Source organism: Peromyscus eremicus, chromosome 14, assembly GCF_949786415.1.
Source record: "Peromyscus eremicus chromosome 14, PerEre_H2_v1, whole genome shotgun sequence".
In the NCBI taxonomy this organism is placed as follows: Eukaryota; Metazoa; Chordata; class Mammalia; order Rodentia; family Cricetidae; genus Peromyscus; species Peromyscus eremicus.
The window spans coordinates 39,853,332-39,874,492 of NC_081430.1; the positions used below are offsets into that span (position 1 = coordinate 39,853,332).

The 21,161-nt window shown below is 39.2% G+C and overlaps 1 protein-coding gene across 1 annotated transcript in view; it reads right to left on the bottom strand.

Annotated features, from left to right (window-relative positions):
- Nucleotides 1-1,828: 1,828 nt before the first annotated feature.
- Nucleotides 1,829-21,161, bottom strand: part of Cep128 (centrosomal protein 128) — a 334,023-nt gene continuing 314,690 nt past the window's right edge. The window contains exons 23-24 of the mRNA XM_059279885.1: nucleotides 12,587-12,695; nucleotides 1,829-2,928 (exon numbers count right to left, since the gene is read on the bottom strand). Coding sequence (XP_059135868.1) covers nucleotides 2,792-2,928; nucleotides 12,587-12,695 — 246 coding nt within the window. The 3' untranslated portion in view covers nucleotides 1,829-2,791. The remainder of the gene's footprint in view (nucleotides 2,929-12,586; nucleotides 12,696-21,161) is intronic.

The window sequence follows — 21,161 nt, forward strand, 5'->3', positions numbered from 1 at the left end:
GCCTTTGGGATTTAAATAAGGGCTGTCAATTTTATTTCTTATTTTCTTCACTGTTACATAGTTCAAAGGAGATAAACTATAGTGTTAATCCAGATTGTCATTGCTCTTGGTTGCCCACATAACTAGATAGCAAGATCCTATTGCTGAAGACACAACTCACTTTGGATGCAGGACATAGAAAAATCAACCTCAAACTGACAAGAACTCTCACTGCTGACTAACTTATATAAGGGCCAGAAGATGCTATGTAGGCTGCTGCAGGAGAAAAGATACCAATGATCTTAAGACTGGATAGTGCATGCTACAACACTGAGTTACTAGCAAGATGTACTCACTGATGCAACAGTGGGATAACGGTTATGGGGGTAGCCAACCACTTTCTAATTTGTATGAGCCCTGCTCCATTTCACACCTGATAATACACACACACACACACACACATACATGGCTGGGGAGGTCATAGGTCTTAGGGTGAACCCACTGTTGTTACTTTGTAAATAGTCACATTCTCAAATGGCATCCTAAATATTTATGTTCACACCCATGGATTTATGCTTCTCCTAAATTTGGTCAGAGAACCCTCACCCCCCTTTTTTTTTCCTTCTTTGCAGTGCATAGTGGTTAATAAAGAGACTCCTAACTGGTCAAAGCATACAGGAGAAATAATTCTGAGTGCTGAGCTGTATCAGGTTCCCACCATCCAAGGCTCAGGGGACTTTGCACAGGAAGGAACACAGAAAGACTGCAAGAAAGAGCTGGAGCGGGGGAAACAGTGCGGTGAAATGCTGACTTCTTGACATGTATGTGTATGCACCAACTCATAGCAGCTCTGTTGACCTGAACAAGAACTGTAGACGATCACGACAGTCAAAAGTACAGCACAGATGAGGGAGGGGCCTAGAGGCCCCATTCCTATTTGAGGAGCAATTGGCAACTGATAGCTCCTGAGGGAGGGAGGATTATTCTCCTTTGAGATGTGGCCACTGGTAAGCTGCTCGTGCTCAGCAGATGGCCCCACACCTACTTGCATACCTAGGATATGAAACTAGGAAGTAGGGACCACTAGGGGGATTGTGAGAGAGGTAGCAGGAGAGGGATATAACCAATGTTGGCCGTAGAAACCTATGGGCCTTCCAAAGATTAAAAAATATTGTTAAAAATAGAGTGTTAGTCAAAAATCAGTACAAATACTAATTTCTCAGAGCCCGAACATCTTATCCTAGATGCTATAGGTCACAGTGGATGACAGTGAGCTACTTCGTCCAATGAGTTCCTCCTTAGGACACTGAGACCTTCTGGGGATAGGGAAGACAAAACCGAAGCCGTGAAGCTCAGAATTATTTCTAGCTGGCCGAAACACATTTCACCCTCCCCGTGTATATTATAACACCAGACGTGTTTTGGAGACAGGCACCCCTGCCTTGGTAGCTTTTTTCCTTCTTGTCACTAATACATGAAGCTCCTCAAGAAGAGGGGGCTGGGGCTGGGGATTTAGCTCAGTGGTTGAGTTGAATGCTTGCCTAGCAAGTGCAAGGCCCTGGGTTTGGTCCTCAGCTCTGAAAAAAAAAAAAAAAAAAAAGAGGAGGCTGCACTGGGTAAGTGGTCTCAGAGCTTATGCAGCATGTGAAAATTCTTTGATGGGAAACAGCTCCATGTCCTGTAGTAAGACCTACATTCATGTTCACAAAAAGGGAAGGCTCATTTCTTCTACACCTTTAAGTGTTATGGTAAATCAGTGAAACGTATTTTGAGTGAAAATACAGCATTTTTATGAAATGTGAGAAATGTAATAAACATGTGTGTGTTTTAACAGACACAACATGCAATGTACATTACAAAGGATTGCTTTATTGTTCCTGTATCTGTGCAGAGGCTTTCCACCATGGCCCAGTGGGACTCGCTTCCTGGATGATGACCATTCTTTAGCATTTGAATATAAAATTTCTTCACTGGTGGATGAACATGGAAAGGCGGTAAGGTTTTACAAACACTTTGATGTTGAAAACGCTGGGATGTAAAAAGCAGTCAGGTAGTACCAAAGTATACAGGGACTCTTGCAGAGTGAACCCCACTGTCACAGGGAAGCGGTGCTGGGATTTGAGTCAGAGCAAACCAAAGATCATCCAGGGTATGACTGCGGTGATCACAGTAGGACATTTGGCCACAACAAGATAAATAAATAAATGGTGCTGTGAATTCTTTACAGTGATCTACGATTCAGCTATCATTTATAAATTCTTTTGCAATTAAAAATGATCATTGGAATAGTTTTAAGATACTACATGTAGTAATAGACTGCTGACATAACAGATGAGTGGTGATAAGCATTTACAAGGCAGTCTAATATTACATAGGCATCTCCATGCCATGTTACAACACATGAGAATTGATTAGGGAGAAAGTATTTAAAAATCAATCATGTCCAAATGCTCCCAACTCTAAACCTTTCCCTGGAGGGAACTCTTTTTTTCCTCCTTCCAGCCAGTCATTTTTGAAATGCATCAATTATAAATTCGAGGTTGGGTTGGAAAAGTGTGACACTGGGAAAATACAAAGCAAAAATGATTGCTTTCTCTGCTGGTATGAGTTGCCTCTAAGTGAGCTGTGTATCGTTCATAAGTTGATATTACTTCCACTGGCTAAACTTACAAAGACTGACTGTAAAGCCGTGATAGTCAATGCTGGGCAGTTCCAGGGAGCCAAAGCCACACGATGTCTTTAGATAATTCAAGCCAAAGGGCAAAAAGAACCATAGGGTATTATTTGTAAAATACTCAAGTAAAGTTGTGAATTATATTTTGTATTTTTTGCTCTCATATTCCTCCTTCTTGGACTGTGGATTTGTTCCATTCACTGGTAAACTTGCAGCATCTTCCTTGATTGAAGCTGGATCTTGGGCAATGGTTCTTTTGGTAAATGCTGGCAAGGCTAGAGGAAAGAGAAAAATAAACTAAGGTGAATATAAAACTTGGGCCAAAAAAACTAATCTTGTAGAAATTAGTTAATTAAGCATCGTATTTAATCTAGTTTTCTATAATTGAACTTTACATGGACTAACAGACCTGTAGCATAAATAAAATCAGTATATTTTTCAAAAACACGACTGATTTTAAGATTGGATTTTTAAATTTGTATCTGAGAGTGGAAGAATACAATGATACAAGCACAAAGACTTTACAGGGAGACATTTTGAAGGCCTCTCTTCGTGGAATCCCCTGTTACACCCTCTGGGCTACTAGCAATCGATCTAGAATTGAGCTTTCTTGTTTTTCTTATCTCTCTTCAAAGCTTGAAGCCAGAATCTCACGGTTCATGTGATCTTTCTCCTCCATCCCTGCTCATCCACTAATCTTAGAAACCAACAATATAATATATATTATAATAACATTCTGTCTTAAAACCAACATGCCCAAGCCACACAGGTTCCCAGAGGAACCTTTTGTCTGCTTTTGTCTGGCTGACTCATCACTCTCATCTAAGAGTGAGTCCTCATGATTCTGTCTCCAAAACTCACCTGCATCTTCCTCCACACCACTACCGTCTCCTAGGTTCAGGCTGCCATTTCCTCGGTCTACTTTTTTCTTGCTCCTTAGTCATTATGATCATTCCTAAAAAGTAAACCCAACGCACTCTGCTTCTAGGCAGCCTCTCTACCTTTCTGCTTCTGGTAAATTTAGAATGAAATCTAGGTGCCTGCCAGTGGCCACGCCTCTCATCCTCTCCCTGTATCTTTTCATCCTGGCAGACCATTCCCCCTTTTCTCAGAGCTTTTGAACATTCTGCTCCTGGTACAAGGATTTCTCTTCCCACCCAATTTCAACTCTGATGGCTCTTTTCACTATTCGAGTTTAAGGTCAAATGTAGCTTTCCCAGGGGTGTGTCTCAGGATCACTCCCTTCAAGCAGTGTTCCTGTCCTGGGTTCCCTCCACCACTCTCCTTTGGAGCATCATTCATCCTTATTGGTTCACTGCTTGTTTCTCCATGAGAAGAGATGATCTTGTCTGTCCTCTTTATTACCGCCTCCTCCAAAACTGATCTAAAAGCCTGTATATAATCCACTCAAGTTGATGCAAGTGAACATACTAAGATTTTTAAAGAGATAGCCAATTGCAAACTTTTTAGATGCTTTCTAGAGAGCAACTAGAAAGCCTTTTGTAAAATTGTAATAATCAGAGCTCAATCATTTAAAAATATTTAGTACTTAATTGGTGAACATACAAAACCAAAGCCTAGTTTCAAAAAATAAGCAAATAAAAGAGGCAGCTATCTTATGCTTCCATGGAATAAACAATCCTTGGATGGACAAGAAACCATCATTCTCATGTTATCAACACCCCCAACTTGCTTATTTCTAAATCTTATTGGCATTTGATCCTGCAGGATAGATTACTTACAAAGGAGCTCTTCACAGTAACCAGGCAGACCTTGAACCATTAATATCATAAATTTTTTCTGTTATTCTGTAGACAAACTACTTTTCATCCAAAAGATGTAAACTCCCATAAACTGTCCTTCGAAATACAAACCAATAGTGCTAAGTTTTCTTTTCCTAGCAATAGAAACTGAGGTGAGAAGTGAAATAGTTTTTTATGGCAACTTTTAACAAACTGCTTTTCTGAAAGTATCAAGTTAGAATATAATCTATAACTCACCTCTACATTCTATAATAATTCTAGATAATGTTCTGCCCTATTGCAAAAACACCATAGTCATTTTCTTAGGTCCACTCATTTATTTTTTTTTTTAAATCTACTTTTTAGGGCAGTTTAAGATTTACAGACAATTTGCAATCTATGTTTATTTTAAAATTTGGTTTGGAAACACTAATTCCACAGAAATTAAGCATGTTAGTCTCAAAAGGCTGGAGAGTTCTAGAAGTCACCAGAGTGCTATAGACCTCATTCAAGTCTAGACTAGTCTCAGCCTTGAGAAGGACCTGCCCTAAGGTCGTGTGCCTTTTCATCTCAAAGGAGCTACACATGGAGACCAGTGGCCAGTCGCCACTTATAAAAAGTGAAAATGACGTTCCCAAAGCCGACATTGTGACGCTCTCTTGACTAAGCCCCCACTGTCTACAGGCTGAAGGTAATGGAACCAGCCTTCTAAAAGAGGATCCTGACTCAGGGCCACAGCTTCCAGCCAGCCAGGATAAATTTGCTAGTGAGCGTGCTTTTAATAATGGATTTCTGTGTTCTTATTTCCAATGGCAATATAAACTTACAATTTATACATTTCTTCCCTTCTTCCTGGCAGAGGGAATCTACCTTTTCATGAATTGACCTGAACTACACAAAGCTGACATAAATCACTTCTTAAAACAAACTTTCATTAATGCTGGAGCATTTTAGAGACCACAAATTATGCAGTGTTTTCCCATTTCCTTTGTTTTTTCCATGGTCCATGTTTCTGTGCTTGGTTTGGTCACAGTTTGACAGAGCCCCTACGTCGGCAAAATGAATGCCTTGGCCTCCATGGCACGGGACAAAAAGGGCCTCATGCAGTTCATATTCCATCACAAGCAAGAAGTGCCTGTTCTGTGGACCCAGAAAGTAATGTCCGTCCACGTCTACAGGGCTGTAGTCATCTCTTCGCCAAGTTTCCACACAGGTTGAAATGGTTCAGAGCTTCAAAGCCAGATTTTACACTCAATTTAGAAGTTAATAAGAAAATTGGACATTTGCTGGTCAGATATAAAAACTGAGGTTTTTGTGGTAGCATTTGTCTTTATCCGACTCATGTCTAACTAAAGTGTACATCTATACATCAGTTTCAAAGTATTGTAGAGAATACCAGGAGTCTTCCACTTGTGATCCTCCAGAGTCAACCACAAGCAACTCTCTAAACTTCTTCTGTCTTTGCTCCATTTATATATTAAAAAAAACTGTCTAAAATGCTATTTTTTGATTTATCATTTTTAGACATTATCCACACCCACCCACTTCTTCACACCCATCCTTCCAAAAGAGCTATTTCTGAAATTTCAGTTATGTCAATACTGAGTGTTTATATTTTTATGACCATGTAAATAAACACAGCTCACAAGACACCTAATAGGTAGATTGTGACAATGTTTCTTGTCTTCTTTTTCTCCCTGAGTTTATTAATTGACTCATATCTAAATTTTTATATGCATTTTCCTCTATGACTATTTGCTTCTAATGGCTCAATTAACTCTTCCACATTTCCTTTGGGAGGTTTCTTTTTTTCCCTAAGTCTTCAGTTGCATCCAATAGCCTGTTATTTGTTTCCTAAGAATTTTCTCAATAGAATCCCTTTTTAGTATGAGAAGATTTATTGAGAGTGATTGTGGAAGAGCTGGCTTTATCCCTCACCTGAGCGGAATGATCCCAGTGCCCTGGACTGACCAGGTCAACCCGGCTACCACCCAGGCACATATCCAGGGCTTTGAGCTGGCACTCCCCAATGTCTACCCCATCTATGGCTGCTGGAGTGTGTGAAGGGACTGGCCCTGTGGAATCAGAGCCACAGGATCTCCATGATTCAGGGCAGCGGCAGGGTATCCTGTTGGAGATTCAGTAAGGGTCCAGTATTGATGGTGTATCAGAAGCCAGAGGTCTAGAACCCAACCAATAACACATTACACAATGAACATTTGCAAGCAAAGCTGTCTGGACAAAAGTGTATACTTCGTGACACATTGAAGCTCACAACGCCACTAAGTTGAATGAAGAGCAGATGGAGAGGTAGGAAAGACAGAGGAGGGAAGTGTTCTTTTTTTCGTTCATTTATTTATTTTACTTTTTAAAAAATTCATACTCTGTGTCTTTCACAGCATGTATCTCGATCCCATTCATCTCCCCATCCCTACTTATATGCCCTCTGCCCTTGGAAACTCCCCCCCACCATAAGGTAAAATAAAATTTAAGAGAAAAAAAAGAAGGAAAAATCTCATCATGGAAGCTGCAGTATGACACAGTGAGTCACACAATTTACCCTTTTATCCATGTATCTTTACTTGCAAGTGTTCACTTCAAAGAGTCACTGGTCTGGTTTGAGGCCTCTGGTTTCTGCCATACTATTGATGCTGGGCCCTCACTGGGACTCCTCTTAGTCATCCTGTTGTTGCCCAGTGTTGTGGAGATCCTGCAGCTTTGGGTCTACAGGACCAGCCCCTTCACATGTTCCAGCAGATTATAGATGGGGAGGATGATGGGGGGCCAACTCTAGTTCTGGGCCTGGGTAGTTGCAACGTTGGTCAGCCTGCCAGCTCTCCTCTGTCCTCATGACCAAGGTGAGCTGGCACTGCCCTGGCTAGTTCACCCCTTGCAACAAGGAACAAGGGGTGGGACTGGTCCTTCTTCTTTCACGCCCTCAGGGTCAGCTCTCCACACCTACACCTTCAGGGCCAGCTCTATATGCTGCCCAGGCCAGGTGCAAGGGCCACTCTCCAGAGTGCTACAGCTGGTGAGGGGCAGGGACAACTCTCCGGGTCTTTTGTTTGTTTGTTTGCTTGCTTTTGTATTTTTTGGTCTTTTGGGTTTTTTGTTTTTGTTTGTTTTTTATTAAATATTCTTATTTGTATTTTTTTTTTATTTCTTTTAAAGGTTTCCTTTGGGGGGTAGGGGGGTGCTACAAAGATGAATATATCTTTGGATACAGAGGAACTGGGAAATGAGTGGGATTGGGGTGCCTGATGTGAAATTCGCAAAGTATCAATAAAAAATTAAGTTTAAATAAAAAAAAAAAAAGACTCTGAGTGTGGTGGTACTGTGTTCCCCAAAATATTGTGTACCTTAATAAACTTATCTGGGGTAAGAGAACAGAAAAGCCACAAGATACTTAGGCTAGAAAATGTTAGCACACGCCTTTAATCCTAGCATTCCAGAGACAGAAATCCCTCTGGATCTCTGTGAGTTCAAGGCCGCATTGGAAACAGCCAGGCATGGTGACTCACGCCTTTAATCCCAGAAAGCAGCCTTTAATCCCAGGGAGTGGTGGTAGAAAGCAGAAAGGTTTATAAGGCGTGAGGACCAGAAACTGGAAGCATTTGGCTGGTTAGGCATTTGGCTGGTTAAGCATTTGGCTGGTTAGGCATTTGGCTGGTTAAGCTTTCAGGCTTTGGAGCAACACAGTTCAGCTGAGATTCTTTCTAGATGAGGACTCAGAGGCTTCCAGTCTGAGGAAACAGGACCAGCTGAGGAACTGGCAAGATGAGATAGCTGTGGCTTGTTCTGTCTCTCTGATCTACCAGCATTGACCCCAATAACTGGCCTCGGGTTTGATTTTATTAATAAGAACTTTTAAGACTCATGCTACATCTGAGTGCTGACTCAGGCCTGGGAAGCAGATGAGAACAAAGGATAGAGATCCACAGCCAGACATAATGCAGAGAGTGAGAGACCTTGGAACACTAAGCCCTAAGTGGGATGTCTTGATCAAATCCCTCCCCTCAGGGGTCAGGGAACCATGCATAAGAGCCAGAGGGAATGGAGAAAGAAAGAGGAAAAGAAGAAAAGGCGGCCTTCTAGATCAAAAGGATCAAAGGTCATATGAACTCGCAGAGACTGAGGCAGCATGCACAGGGCCTTTACAGATCTGCATCAGGTCCTCCGCTCTTACATTATCACTTCCAGTTCGGTGTTTTAGGGGATTCCTGAGTGTGTGAACGAGTGGGTCTGTGCTTCTTGTGACCTTCTTTTGGGCTCTTTTCCTTCAGTTGGCTTGGTTTGTCCAACTCTGATGTGTTAGTTTTTGTTTTCTCTTACAATATTCATTTCATTTTATTATTATCCCACAGAAGCCTGTTTTTTTTTTCTTCTAATGAGAAACAGAAATGGGGTAAAGGGAGGGGAGATGGGAAGGAGCTTGGAGGAGTAGAGGGAGGGGAAACCATAATCAGGGTATATTGTATTAGAAAAACCATTTTCAATAAAAGGAAAAAAATGAGTGCCCATTTAAAGGTTCACCAACCCTGAAGACAGAAGAGTGAATGACACAAACCCACAAACTCACTGGGATTCAAGAGCAGAGCTCCTCCAAGTTTCCCAGGCAGGCGTGGAAAGGGAAGCTGGATACCGAAGGGAAGAGGGTAGAGAAGCCAGAAGATTACTTCAAAAGATAGGAGTAAAATATCTATGATTTTCAACAGCAATCTTGGATTGGGAGACATTTTTTTCAACGCCCTCATAAGGGAAATCATTTCCAACCTGGAATTTTGTAGCTGGCCAAACTTAGGGTTTTATAGTCAGCCAAAGCCTCGATCATGTGTCAATGGAAGATTCCATTCAGGGACACAAAGATCAAAGACATTTCCCTCCCTCTCCTGGACGTATTTCCACAGGAGCAAGGGGCGAGGGAACAAGGGCCCGAGAAAGCGTCTGGGGGCCTGATGCATCACGGGCTCCTTGGACAAGCCCTTTGACTCCCGGCCTGCACGCTTTCCTTGCTCTCCCTAACCTCCACATCTGTGAGCCATGTCTTGTCTATTTTGAACTGAGTTTGAAAAGTGTGTTTTACTATTTTATTTGATGTTCACTAGTGTTGTGTCTGTCTATATGTCTGTGCACCGTGTGTACACCTGGTGCTGCAGAGGCCAGAACAAGACACTTGGATGCCCTGGAACTAGAGTTACAGACAGTTGTGAGCCACAGTGTGGATGCTGGGAACTGAAACCCAGGTCATCTGGAAGAATAGCCAGTACTCTTAACCACTCAGCCATCTCTCCAGCCCTTCTCTGAATTTTAAATTTGTAAATTACATTTATTTGAGTGTGTGTGTGGGGGGGGGAGAGAGGGAGAGAGAGATAAGGAGAGAGAGGGAGAGAGAGAGGGAGAGAGAGAGAGAGAGAGAGAGAGAGAGAGAGAGAGAGAGAGAGAGAGAGAGAGAGAGAACGTGTTTGTAGTTACATGCATATCGTGGTATACATGCACCATGTGGGCCCGAGGGATTGAACTCAGGATATCAGGCTTACCTGTCTAACCATCTTGCTGTCCCTCCTGAATTGATCAAAACATTTTTTATTAAATTTATTTGTGTGGGAGGGAGAAGGGGATATACAACATGTGTGCTGCAGTATGCACGTAGAGGTCAGAGGCCAACTTGCAGGAGCTGGTCTTCCTCACCACATGGGTTCCAGGGACTGAACTCGGGTCATCAGGACTAGAGGCAAGTGCCTTGAACCGCTCAGACCATCTTGCCAGTCCTTGGTTTTCTAAAACCCTCATTTTCTCTATTGTCCCGTTCTTCCCCCAGCCCCAATTATTTTACTTCGTGTTTTCCCAGATTTGACTTCCCACTTGTCTGGTTTCTTTCCTCTTCATGTCAAGAATATTTTCTAATCCTGAGACCCTTTGCCCTGTATTCCCTCTTCCCAGTCGGTGGCTTCAGTGTCTGAGGACACCTCCTCTAATGACCTCATTCGACACCAGTTCTGCTCTTCCCTCTGCTGGGCGTGGCATTTCTGAATTTGGGGGTTCAGTAAAAGGAGAGGTGGGAGGATGGTTTCCCTAAGTGGAATTAGTCTGCTACAAAAACAGAAGTATCCAGACAGCGTAAACTAAATTTTGAAAAGTATTGAGAAGATGGGGATAACCTTGGCAAGAAAATCATAAATACAACCTTGTCAATAAAAAGAGTAAAACATAAGGCTCAATTAATCAATGGAGGAATTTAATTAAATTTTTTACACCCTATGATATAAGCAGTGACAAGTATTTCTTCATTTAGACTATCTTACACTGATAACTTTTCCTAAACCTATTAATTTTATTTACTTTTCAATCACTACATTTGAATACAAATGTCTGCTTATAAGGAATATATATTAATTAGAAAAATGATCAAGGCTGGTTACATGATGGTACAATCAAAAGCTAAAGGTAGTCTCTTGGAATGTCTATTATAATATTAAATATAATTCCAACAACCTTGATATTTCCCACGTCACATTTTCTAACCACTTCCTTTTAGGAGCCATTGAAGCAAAATTAAGTAGCAGTAGAAAATGGCTCTGCTATTTCCAGGCTTTTCAGTGTACCAGCAGGCCGGACTTCTAATGTTTTAGGTGGCTTCCTGGTCCATGTAACCTGACGAAATTTCTATTACTTAATATGAAAGACACAAATTCTGGCATGTATATACACCAGATTCTGTGACACTATATCCAACTTGAGATGAAATCTGTATTGAAGAGTGGATGCAACCTTAGAAAAGCAGAGGGTTTACACAGATACAAAATCACTTGGTAAAATGATTAAGATGGGAAAGAGAAAATGCTTAGCTTTTGGAATAAAATAATCATGATATAACGAAAACCAAACCATTTGTCAGAAACTGATAAATATTTATTAAATGAATCCATGAATATAAATAAGCAAAAATGAGAGATATCACCTTTGGATTTGACCTACTTCTTTAAGACTTATTTTGATATATTATTTTATAGCAGGCTAGCTATTTTAAATGACAGAATTATCAAATTTAATGTATAACCCTCCAGGCCCATGATAAATTGAAGAACTAAATTATTATGCAAATTAGAATCTATTAAATAATATTTGAATCCCGATGGCTTAGATAAAAGTAGACTTCAAAAAAGGACTTGTATATTCATTTACCTAATTTAATTGAATATTAATTGGGCTTTTAATATGTGCCAAGAATTATGTGGAGGGCTAAGGAAACAATGGTGAGCAAAGCCAGCATCACGCATATTTTCATTGAGTTCAGTCTGTGGTGGAGGGGATAAAAAAAATCAGTAAATAAAAAGTCCTTTAATTTATAAATATATATACATATATATATGTATATATATTTGTTATTCTAAGATTTATTAAAAAATTTGTATTGAGTTCTGGGTGTTTAAAACAGAAAACACTTTTAAAAGCACAGCACTATGTGCTTTTAAAGTATGATGCATAGATGCTGAACCCTGTGGAAGAGGCCCACTGGAGAAGTGAAGAGGAGGGAATGCATGGGATAACTGGACCCATGACATTTTACTGTTGGCACAGGTGTAAACAGTGAAATTCAGTGTGTGGTCATGTATGTATTCTTACTCTTTGTACAAAGAAATATTTCTGAATAGTTATATGCAAAAATCTTCCTCTTTTGATGATTTCCACTTTATTACAAAATAACTTTCTTTATCTGCTCATCTACAGTTAATAATCTTTAAACCAAAAATTGGTTTAATTGGCTGGGCGGTAGTGGTGCACACCTTTAATCCCAGCACTCGGGAGGCAGAGCCAGGTGGATCTCTGTGAGTGCAAGGCCAGCCTGGTCTACAGAGAAAGATCCAGGACAGGCACCAAAAATACACAGAGAAACCCTGTCTCAGAAAAAAATAAAATAAAATAAAAATTGGTTTAATTGACATGTTTACTTTGGATGATTTACTTTAAGTTTTCTTTAAAAAGTTTGAAGTCTAAAAAGGAATTCATGTTCTTCAGTGAGTTGGGTACCATCAGAGGTGCTCTTGGGGGACTTTTTTTTTTTTATAATTCATAATGAAAAATTTCTTAAACTTTACCATGAATATTACTGGCCTTAAACTTTAATTTCCCCATGAGTTATACTTTTAAAAAAATCCAATTTAATAACTGGTAAAAGACTTTTATTACTTACAGTTGAAGTGTGAATACCGTGGACTAGACAGGAAGAAACTGCGATCTTGCCAAGAGGATGAGTGATCTAGGCCATGAGAGTGGGAACCTTCAGAAAAGGGTCTGTCGTCCTGAGAAAGAAAGTACCTCACTTCAGTTCCATGATGACAAAATACATGGAAAGAGAGTCATGTAAATGTACTGACTGTGAAACTGGACTGTAATATACAAGCTACATAACATATACAGAGGTTACTGATAATAATCACTGCAGAAAATAAGTGTTACTCAAACACTATCCACTGGGCACACTGTGCTCCTTGGCATTTAGATTGTACCCATAAGCAACACGGAGAGAAATACCTTTAAATATGCAATCTTTTCGGTATTTAGGTCTACTCCTTAAGACAAATTCTTAGGTAAAATAGTGAGTCAATAAAACAATTTGATGTTTAAAATGCATTTTATCAGACAGCTTTCTGTATGTTTATATTAACATAATCTTACACATCCAACAAATATATAACTAAAAATATACATAATGGGTCCCTGTCTTCATATGCTGCATAAATGTGTCATCCTTAACTATTAGATGTCAACTTTATCAGTATTCAAATAGATTAAAAATAGGTACTTTGATATACTTAAATAAGTAGTAAAACTGCAATTTTTATGATTCTTCTAAAATTATTTACTGTGCTCTTTACTCCCTCCCCCATTAATTCAACAATAATTGGGGGTAGAATGTACTATGTGCTGAGCCAGGAACAAATAAGATATTGGGACATATGATCAGGAAACTTTAGGGTTTCCAAAGGATAAAGGCATTCATTAAACAAATAAACTACATGAAACATGGTGTAATTAGAAGCATGATAAATACTTGAAGAACAGTAAATAACAGAGAGAAGAAGATGGAATTGAAGTAAAAAAGAGGCCCCTTGGAGGAGATGTTCAAGAACTATTTGAGTATAGATCAATGAAGACACCAGGTGAAAAGCCATGGGTAGAAGCAGGGAGGATGGGGTGATTCTGAAAAAGCTGAGGAAGTGGAAGAGGACCTTGTGGTTACAGCATTCTGAACCTGGGGAAGTCTTTACAGTGAAGTCTACGAGTGGACAGAGGCTACATTTATGACTTGAGGATTTTATTTTTTAAATTAATTTGCATGTGCACACACAGGTCCAAACCTCTGATGCTGTGTTTATAGAGATTGGAAGATAAATCTCTGGAGTTGGTATTCATCTTCTATCTTTGTGGAATCTGGGGATTGGACTCATATTGTTAGGCCTGAACACAAAGGTCTCAGCCTATTGAGCCATCTTGCCCTTCCAACATTAAACTTCTTAAATATCATTGGAAGACAACAAAAATTTTGTAAAGCGAAGGATGACAATAAGGTGGGACCATCATCTAAAACACACAGGGGGGAAAAAAAGACTGGCTAAGGACAACTGATGTCTGGAGAGAAGAATCAAGAATGTTGCCAAAGATTCCACATCAAACAACTGTGAGTGAGGTGGTCTAAGGAGATGTCTCAAATACAGTTCTTCATGCAGAAAGGCCTCATGAAACAGGACTACCTGAAGAATTCACTGCCGTTTCTGGTCCTTACTCAGGTTTCTTACTTTTTTTTTTTTTTTGGACCACATATACTATATATAAATGTAAATAAAGGTCAAAATAAAAAGTATATGCACACACACTTATAAACACTTACATAAATGGATCCTTGCTTCCCTCTCATTCAAGTCATTGCATATGAATTATGTATGATATATGTAATAGAGCATAGGCTCTATTACACATCTCCACCAACCTCGTGCCTTTCCTAAAATTACTGTATGTGAAAGTACTTTCTCCATCATCACTATCACCATAATCATCAGTGTCATCATCATCTTTATATTTATATATCATAGTTTAATTTACACTCTCTATTATCCACCCTTAAGGTTAAGTCAGGATTGTTTTCCTACTATAAGCAAGTCATGGGACAGAGGCATTGCTACAAAAAGGCTTGTTCATACTTGAATTTCCTAGAAGTGAAATTGCTGGATGGTATATTTTTTAGTTTCATTGAAGTTGTTGATACCACAAAATTCAAAAGGCTGTTTTTATTTTAATACAGTTAAATACTTTTAGCCTCGTCTGGTTTGCTTCTTTCAACATGAGTTAGTTACAAGTATGACATTTAATGTCCCCACTGTGGATAATCTTTATATTTTAATCATCTTAAAATTTTTGCAATGATTTTTATCACCCAGAATATAGTCTACTTTGGAAAATGTTCAGTGTATACTTTAGCTGCTGCTGGGGCCCTGCTCTGAAAGCGTCCGTTAGCTGTTGTCGGTTAATGGTGCACTCTAGTCTTCATTGATTCTTCTGCTAATAGCATTATTATGAGAAAAAATGATAATGTTTCTAATTAGAAGCTTGCTGTTGTTTGTAGTTCTGTTGGTAGTCATTGCTCCTTACATTCTGACGCTCGGGTGGAAGTTTACTCCTTTACATATGAGAACAATGGAGGTTTAGCTACATCTTTTAACATTTCATGTCTTCAAAATGCTGTCAGAGGGACCTAAAGAGATGACCCAGCTGGTAAGAGTTCGGATGTAAATTTAATTCTCTGTGCCTACATCAGGTGGCTCACAACCCCCTGTAACTTCAGATTCAGGGGGTTGGCACCCTCTTCTGACCTCCACAGGCACTTACACACACACACACACACACACACATACACATACACACACACACACACACACACACACACACACACACACACATTTAAAGAAATAAAATAAAATCTTTAAAAATTGTCCAAATTTTCCATATCATCTTGAAACAGGACCAGCAAAATTAACTAGTCAAACTGATTTATGAAAGAAAATTATTTCCTAATCCCTTTGAATAATCAACATACTAGAGCATGAAAAGAGTGCTTTATTTTCCTATATTGCTCCTGTGCTCCTATATTTCTATTTAATCTGTGGAATCTCAATTTAAATATATTTTACAAGGTCATCAAAAATTCAATGCTTTTTTTTAATCCCTATCTATTATGTAATCAAGCACTTTAGTACCAAGAAGAAAATACTTATTAAAAAGGAAGATTCTTTGCAATGTTAATAATCCCAGCTTCTGCTTTTTAACAATTCTTTTATCCTTAAAACAAGGCCCTGTTTTTATTGCTGTCTTAAGTCTGAATAACCCAGTTAGCCAGAACTCTCTGCAAAAATTCAATGGATGAAAGAACTTGCATTTTCTAGTATTTTCCCTGGGCTTCTTCCACTTCTCTTTCATAACTCACATTGTAATTGGTTTCTTAAAAGCTGTTCCAACTTGCCTGAGCTCCTCTGCCAAAGTGATATCTAGATTGATATTTAACAATGCACACCAAATACTTCCCTCTGAGGAACACTCTCAGTTCAAAGTTTATAAGTGATACATTTAATTTTAAAGTTTTTTTTTAATCAATCTCTTCCCTTGGAGAAAAGGAAAATAAATGCATGTACTTCTGGATGTGTGGCAGGAATGTTTTCCTAAACTTCTTTCATCAAATACTGCACACTCTCTCTATGTCCACTCCACTATGAACAGCTGGTATTCCATCAGTGTTCCAGAGAAGTTAACTTCTTCCTCAGGAAACTTCATTCTTTCGGGAAGTTCAAACTGGACATTCCCCTAAAGTCTGCGCTTCATATCTCAATTTGTACCTCTGCTAGTTCTGAGTTTAATCACCAGGGTGGGGCTTTAATTTTCACCAGCAGCCCCATCCACTCACAATCCTCCACCATTTATCCCACGGTTACCTGTAGGAAGAGGATAATAGCAATATATGATGATACACTGAAACTAAAATTTGCTCACTGTGGATGTTGGCACTTAGGAGGTTGCTATTCTTACAGCTGCAGGTTCTTTTTCCGTTCTTTTCTCCTCTTTTTCTTTGTTGAGAAAGTCTACAGAGCCTAAGCTGCTTTTAACTTACAATTCTACTGCCACGGCCTTGTGAGTGCAGGAATTACAAGTATCAGCCATCCGGAGCAGCTTTCCTTAAGGCATTGTACCAGATCACCTCTAAGTCCTCTCCCCACTAATACTTTATCATCTGAACCAATGTGAACAGAACTACCAGCTATGCAGACCATCTTTTCTATAGGAAATCTAAACTGATTCAACAATGCTATAAACCTCACGCAACATTCATCACTAGAGTTACAGACTCATGAAAATACTGTTTTACAAACTGGGATTAATGAGTTTAAAAATAAAAAGGAGAGAGGACACCAAATTGGGTGGGTAGGGAAGGGTGGGTCGATCTGGGAGGATTGGGGTGGGAGGCTGGATATGATCAAAGTACATTGTGTGCAATTCTCAAAGAACTAATTAAAAAAAAAAACAAGAAAAGACAGTGCAAGACTATGCTAGATAAGACCATTTGATGGCTCTTCAGGAAATTTTCTATCAGTATTAGCAAACATAATTATTTCATTATTGACACCTAGTTGTATAAAATTTTATATTCTACACCAAAGGAACTAGGGTATGTAGCATAACGCTATAGTGGGATAAAAAGTTAATATATTTAGTTGAGTTATCACTTCTGATCAATAACTGTTTTCAGAGTAATAAAAAAATCCTAGTTCAATTTGGACTTTTCAAAAAAAATCTTCTGTTTAGCTTAAAAAAAAAACAAAATGAAATCAAGAAGTTAAACATGGAAACATGTAAGTCCAGATGATGTTAAAGGAATAAAATGATTCATATTTCCACATGATTTGATTTCCAAACTAAGTTTGGGATGTTTCACCCAAGTAATACTGGAAAAAATGGCAATTAGACTTTTGCTAGATGTCTACACTGAACCTAGAATACAATCATCAATTTATCATGTATGCTTGGTCTTTGTTCTGGGGTCAAAAGTGAGGCAGAGAGTGCCTGTGCTAAAATGCCATGCCATACAACAAAGGGCATTTCTTAAACTACCACATGTACTTATACTTATACTTATACTATTGTTTTCCATATGTTCTTAAGTTTTTACTTTATACTCTATGTAAGGCCCCCTCCAAAGTGTGACAAATTGGTTGGGTTGAGGGATGCATAGCAATGTATTTGCATAGCAATTTACATTTAGTTTCTCATCAAAGATGGGAAAAGGTAACTATAAATGACATAATAGGGATAAAAGGGTTAATGCTCTCTTACACTCTTCCAAGGTTGCTCCTACTATTCCCAACCAATGTCTGTGAAACTGTATGAATACTACACTGGTAATATATTTTAGAGTATCAAAAATGAAATGGCCATGCATTGCCTACAATCTTGAATTTCACTGAGGAGTTGTGCACAGCATGGTTTTAGAAGCTAGTGTTGCAGATTTGAGTCAGAAATAGCTGACTTGAGAAAGTGCTGAATGCCATTAATTGCTGTGAGCAAGGCGCAAACAAATTACAGAGAGATTCAATGAGTGAGAAGTGACTTCCAGGAGCAAGCCAGGGACTGATATCACACACATGGTTACACTGAACAAACACAGCCAAGGGCTTGGGCAACTTCTGCCTTACCTTCATAAAGACAGCCATCATCAACACTTCCCTCACCTCGCTCCTCTAATCCTGTAAACCAGCTGCTTCTTCAAATAGAAGCTGCACACCAACTCTTCAACCGTAAGTTAAAAATCACGGTTTTCTTTTCAGAAAGAAGAAGAATGGAAAGGAGGTATGCCTTCTGTGGTTTTACCAAAAAATTCCAATGTTAATTAAAACCATATATTTAGTATGGATAGAGGTAACAAATCGAGGTTTTTTGGGGGAAACCACGCTCCTCCGTGAATTCAGATTAGTGATGCTGTGTTACTGGCTCACTGTGGACATTCTGTTCTATTTGAAACAGCTGGGGCTGTGAGGAAGACTGCATTTCCTACAGAAACTCAATTAGGCTGGAAGGAAAAGAGGCCATGAAATGCTTCTGTTGTCTACAGAGAGTCAGTGAGAATGTGTTGGACTCGGCTTTGAGTTGAATTCTAAATATAAACTGAGATCAGGCTTTGTTCAATTGGCTTGGTCAGCTTAGTACACTAGTGTATTATCATATTTTTATATTCCACCATGCTCTTACAATTGTGCACATTGGGCTGCTCAGATTCCCCACAGGTTTTGAGAAACCGAATCCTTTTTGTCCTGCTGGTGTCACAAGGGTAGACAGCAGGAGAGGGGCTCTAGGCCTGGATGGAATGAGAATCCAACTTGCCTGCTTCCTGCTCACACTTCTTTCCCTGCAGTGGTGTGGTCATGTAAGATGTTGCATTTCTTTCTACATGACAGCAATAATGTGAGAGAAGCCAGATGCCAATATGGTCCTACCCTTCCAACAGTTATTTGTCAACAGCAATACAGGAGTCAACAAATGAAATGCTAGTAAACAACCTCTTCCAAATTAAGACATGAACAAAACACTTCTCTGCACCTTGTTATTACAAGCCTTTCTCTAAAGATTCAACAGCCTTGTCCTAAATCCCCAGTGAGGCTGACTGGGACCACCTTTGTTGCATCCATAACTTTTCATCTGCACCATCACTGTTCATATGTTTGTATGAAGGATTCTATATTTATATTTATATATGTTTATATGAAGGATTTAAATTGATAAGGGTTGGTTCTTCCCTTGATGTGCCAATCTCTTGAGGCCCTACTATCGTGATATATATATATATATATATATATATATATACATATATTATATATATATATAAGTAAAATCTAAATTAATGTTCATTGAATACTGAATTCAGAAAAGTAACAAATGTAAATAAGCTTAATTAGAACAGAAGCTCCCCAAAGGCTCACTAATTTGAGTCATATATGTCTAAAAATATTCTAGGCACATAGACAATACGCAGCATACACAGAAGAATGATTTTCCAAAAACCTTGAGAAATATTTGATTGACAAAAAAACCATTTTATAGTGTGTAAGGGAAGAGAGACTAGAGTGTCAAGTTTTCCTTTTTCTAGTTAGGAACTGGCAGATTTTTTTTTTTCATAGAAGGTCTGTGGTAAATATTTTAGGATTTACAGGCCCTATAGTTTCCACTCTACAGCCAAAGCCTACAGTGAAGCACAAAAGCAAGCCCAGATAATACATAACCACTGAGTGTGGTTGTATTCCAATAACGCTTCAGAACTGGCTTTGTCTTAGATTTAATCAACTTGGGAAGGAAAGGGTTTATTTTTTTCTTACACCTCCTGGTAAAAGTCACTGATGGAAGTTTGGGGAGGAACTCATGCAAGAAAGGAACCTGGACACAGGAGTTGATGTGGAAGCCATGGAGGAGTGCTGCTTGCTTGCTTGCTCAGCCTGCCTTCTTATATGCCCCAGGACTACCAGGCCAGGGGTAGCACCACCCATAGTGGGCTGGGCCTTCTCACACCAATCACTAATTAAGAAAATGCACCACAGGCATTGTCTTTGTTAGGGTTACAATTGCTGTGATGAAACACCATGACCAAAGCAAGTTGGGGAGGACAGGGTTTATTTGGCTTATGCTTCCATCTCACGCTTCACCAATGAAGACATCAGGACAGGAACTCAAAGAGAGCAGGAACCTGGTGGCAGGAGCTGATGCAGAGGCCACAAAAGATTCCTGCCTATTGGCTTGCTCTTCATGGCTTGCTCAGCAGCTTTCTTAAAGAATCCAGGACCACTAGTTCAGGGATGGCCCCACCCACAATGGGCTGGGCCCTACCCCGTCAATCACTAATTAAGAAAATGCCCTATAGGCTTGCCAACAGCCCAATCATATGGAGATATTTTCTCAATTGAGGCTCCTTCCTCTGTGATGACCCTAGCTTGTGTCAAGTTGACATAAAACTAGGCAGAATGGGCATTTTCTCAATTAAGTTTCCCTCTTCTTAAGTGATTCTAACTTGTGTCAAGTTGACAAAAATTTAACTAGCACAGGCCTCTTCTCTCAGTCTCTTTAAATAATTTATTTGCAAAAATGACTATTGGTGTCCATAACTGGCAAGATAGTCTGACAAAATGTCAGACTGCTGCATTATTTAAGGTAGGCATCTGCTGAATTTGGTGATGATCTATATATTCATCACAAGAATGGCTAAATACGTGAAAATGTTTACTGAGTATTAATTCAGGAGCATGGCCATTGTATAATAGAATCTGTGGGGCTCTGCTACACTTATACCATCTATTTAAAAATTCTCAAGCTTATTTTTTCATATTTCCAAGTTTTTACCCACCTCACAAACAGGTCTGATTCGTCTTCAGCTCTAAATCCAATTTTACATAAAATTTTGCAGTTACTTGCTGCACATGTTAAACATTCATGCCTTTGCCATATGCTATTATGAAAATTGCACTGATTTATAGCAGTTTGACACCACTAGACGGCACAGATTCACCTGACAGCAAATCACGTGGTATTGGGAAATAATGTTTTAAATGTTTAATATGCATCCAGACCTCTGTTAAACTGGTAATAATGTAGTCATGTAGTTTTTGGAGAAAACATTTATAACACATTAAAAATACAGTCCTATATTTTGTGACTGTGAGCCATTCAAAGTCCAAACATAG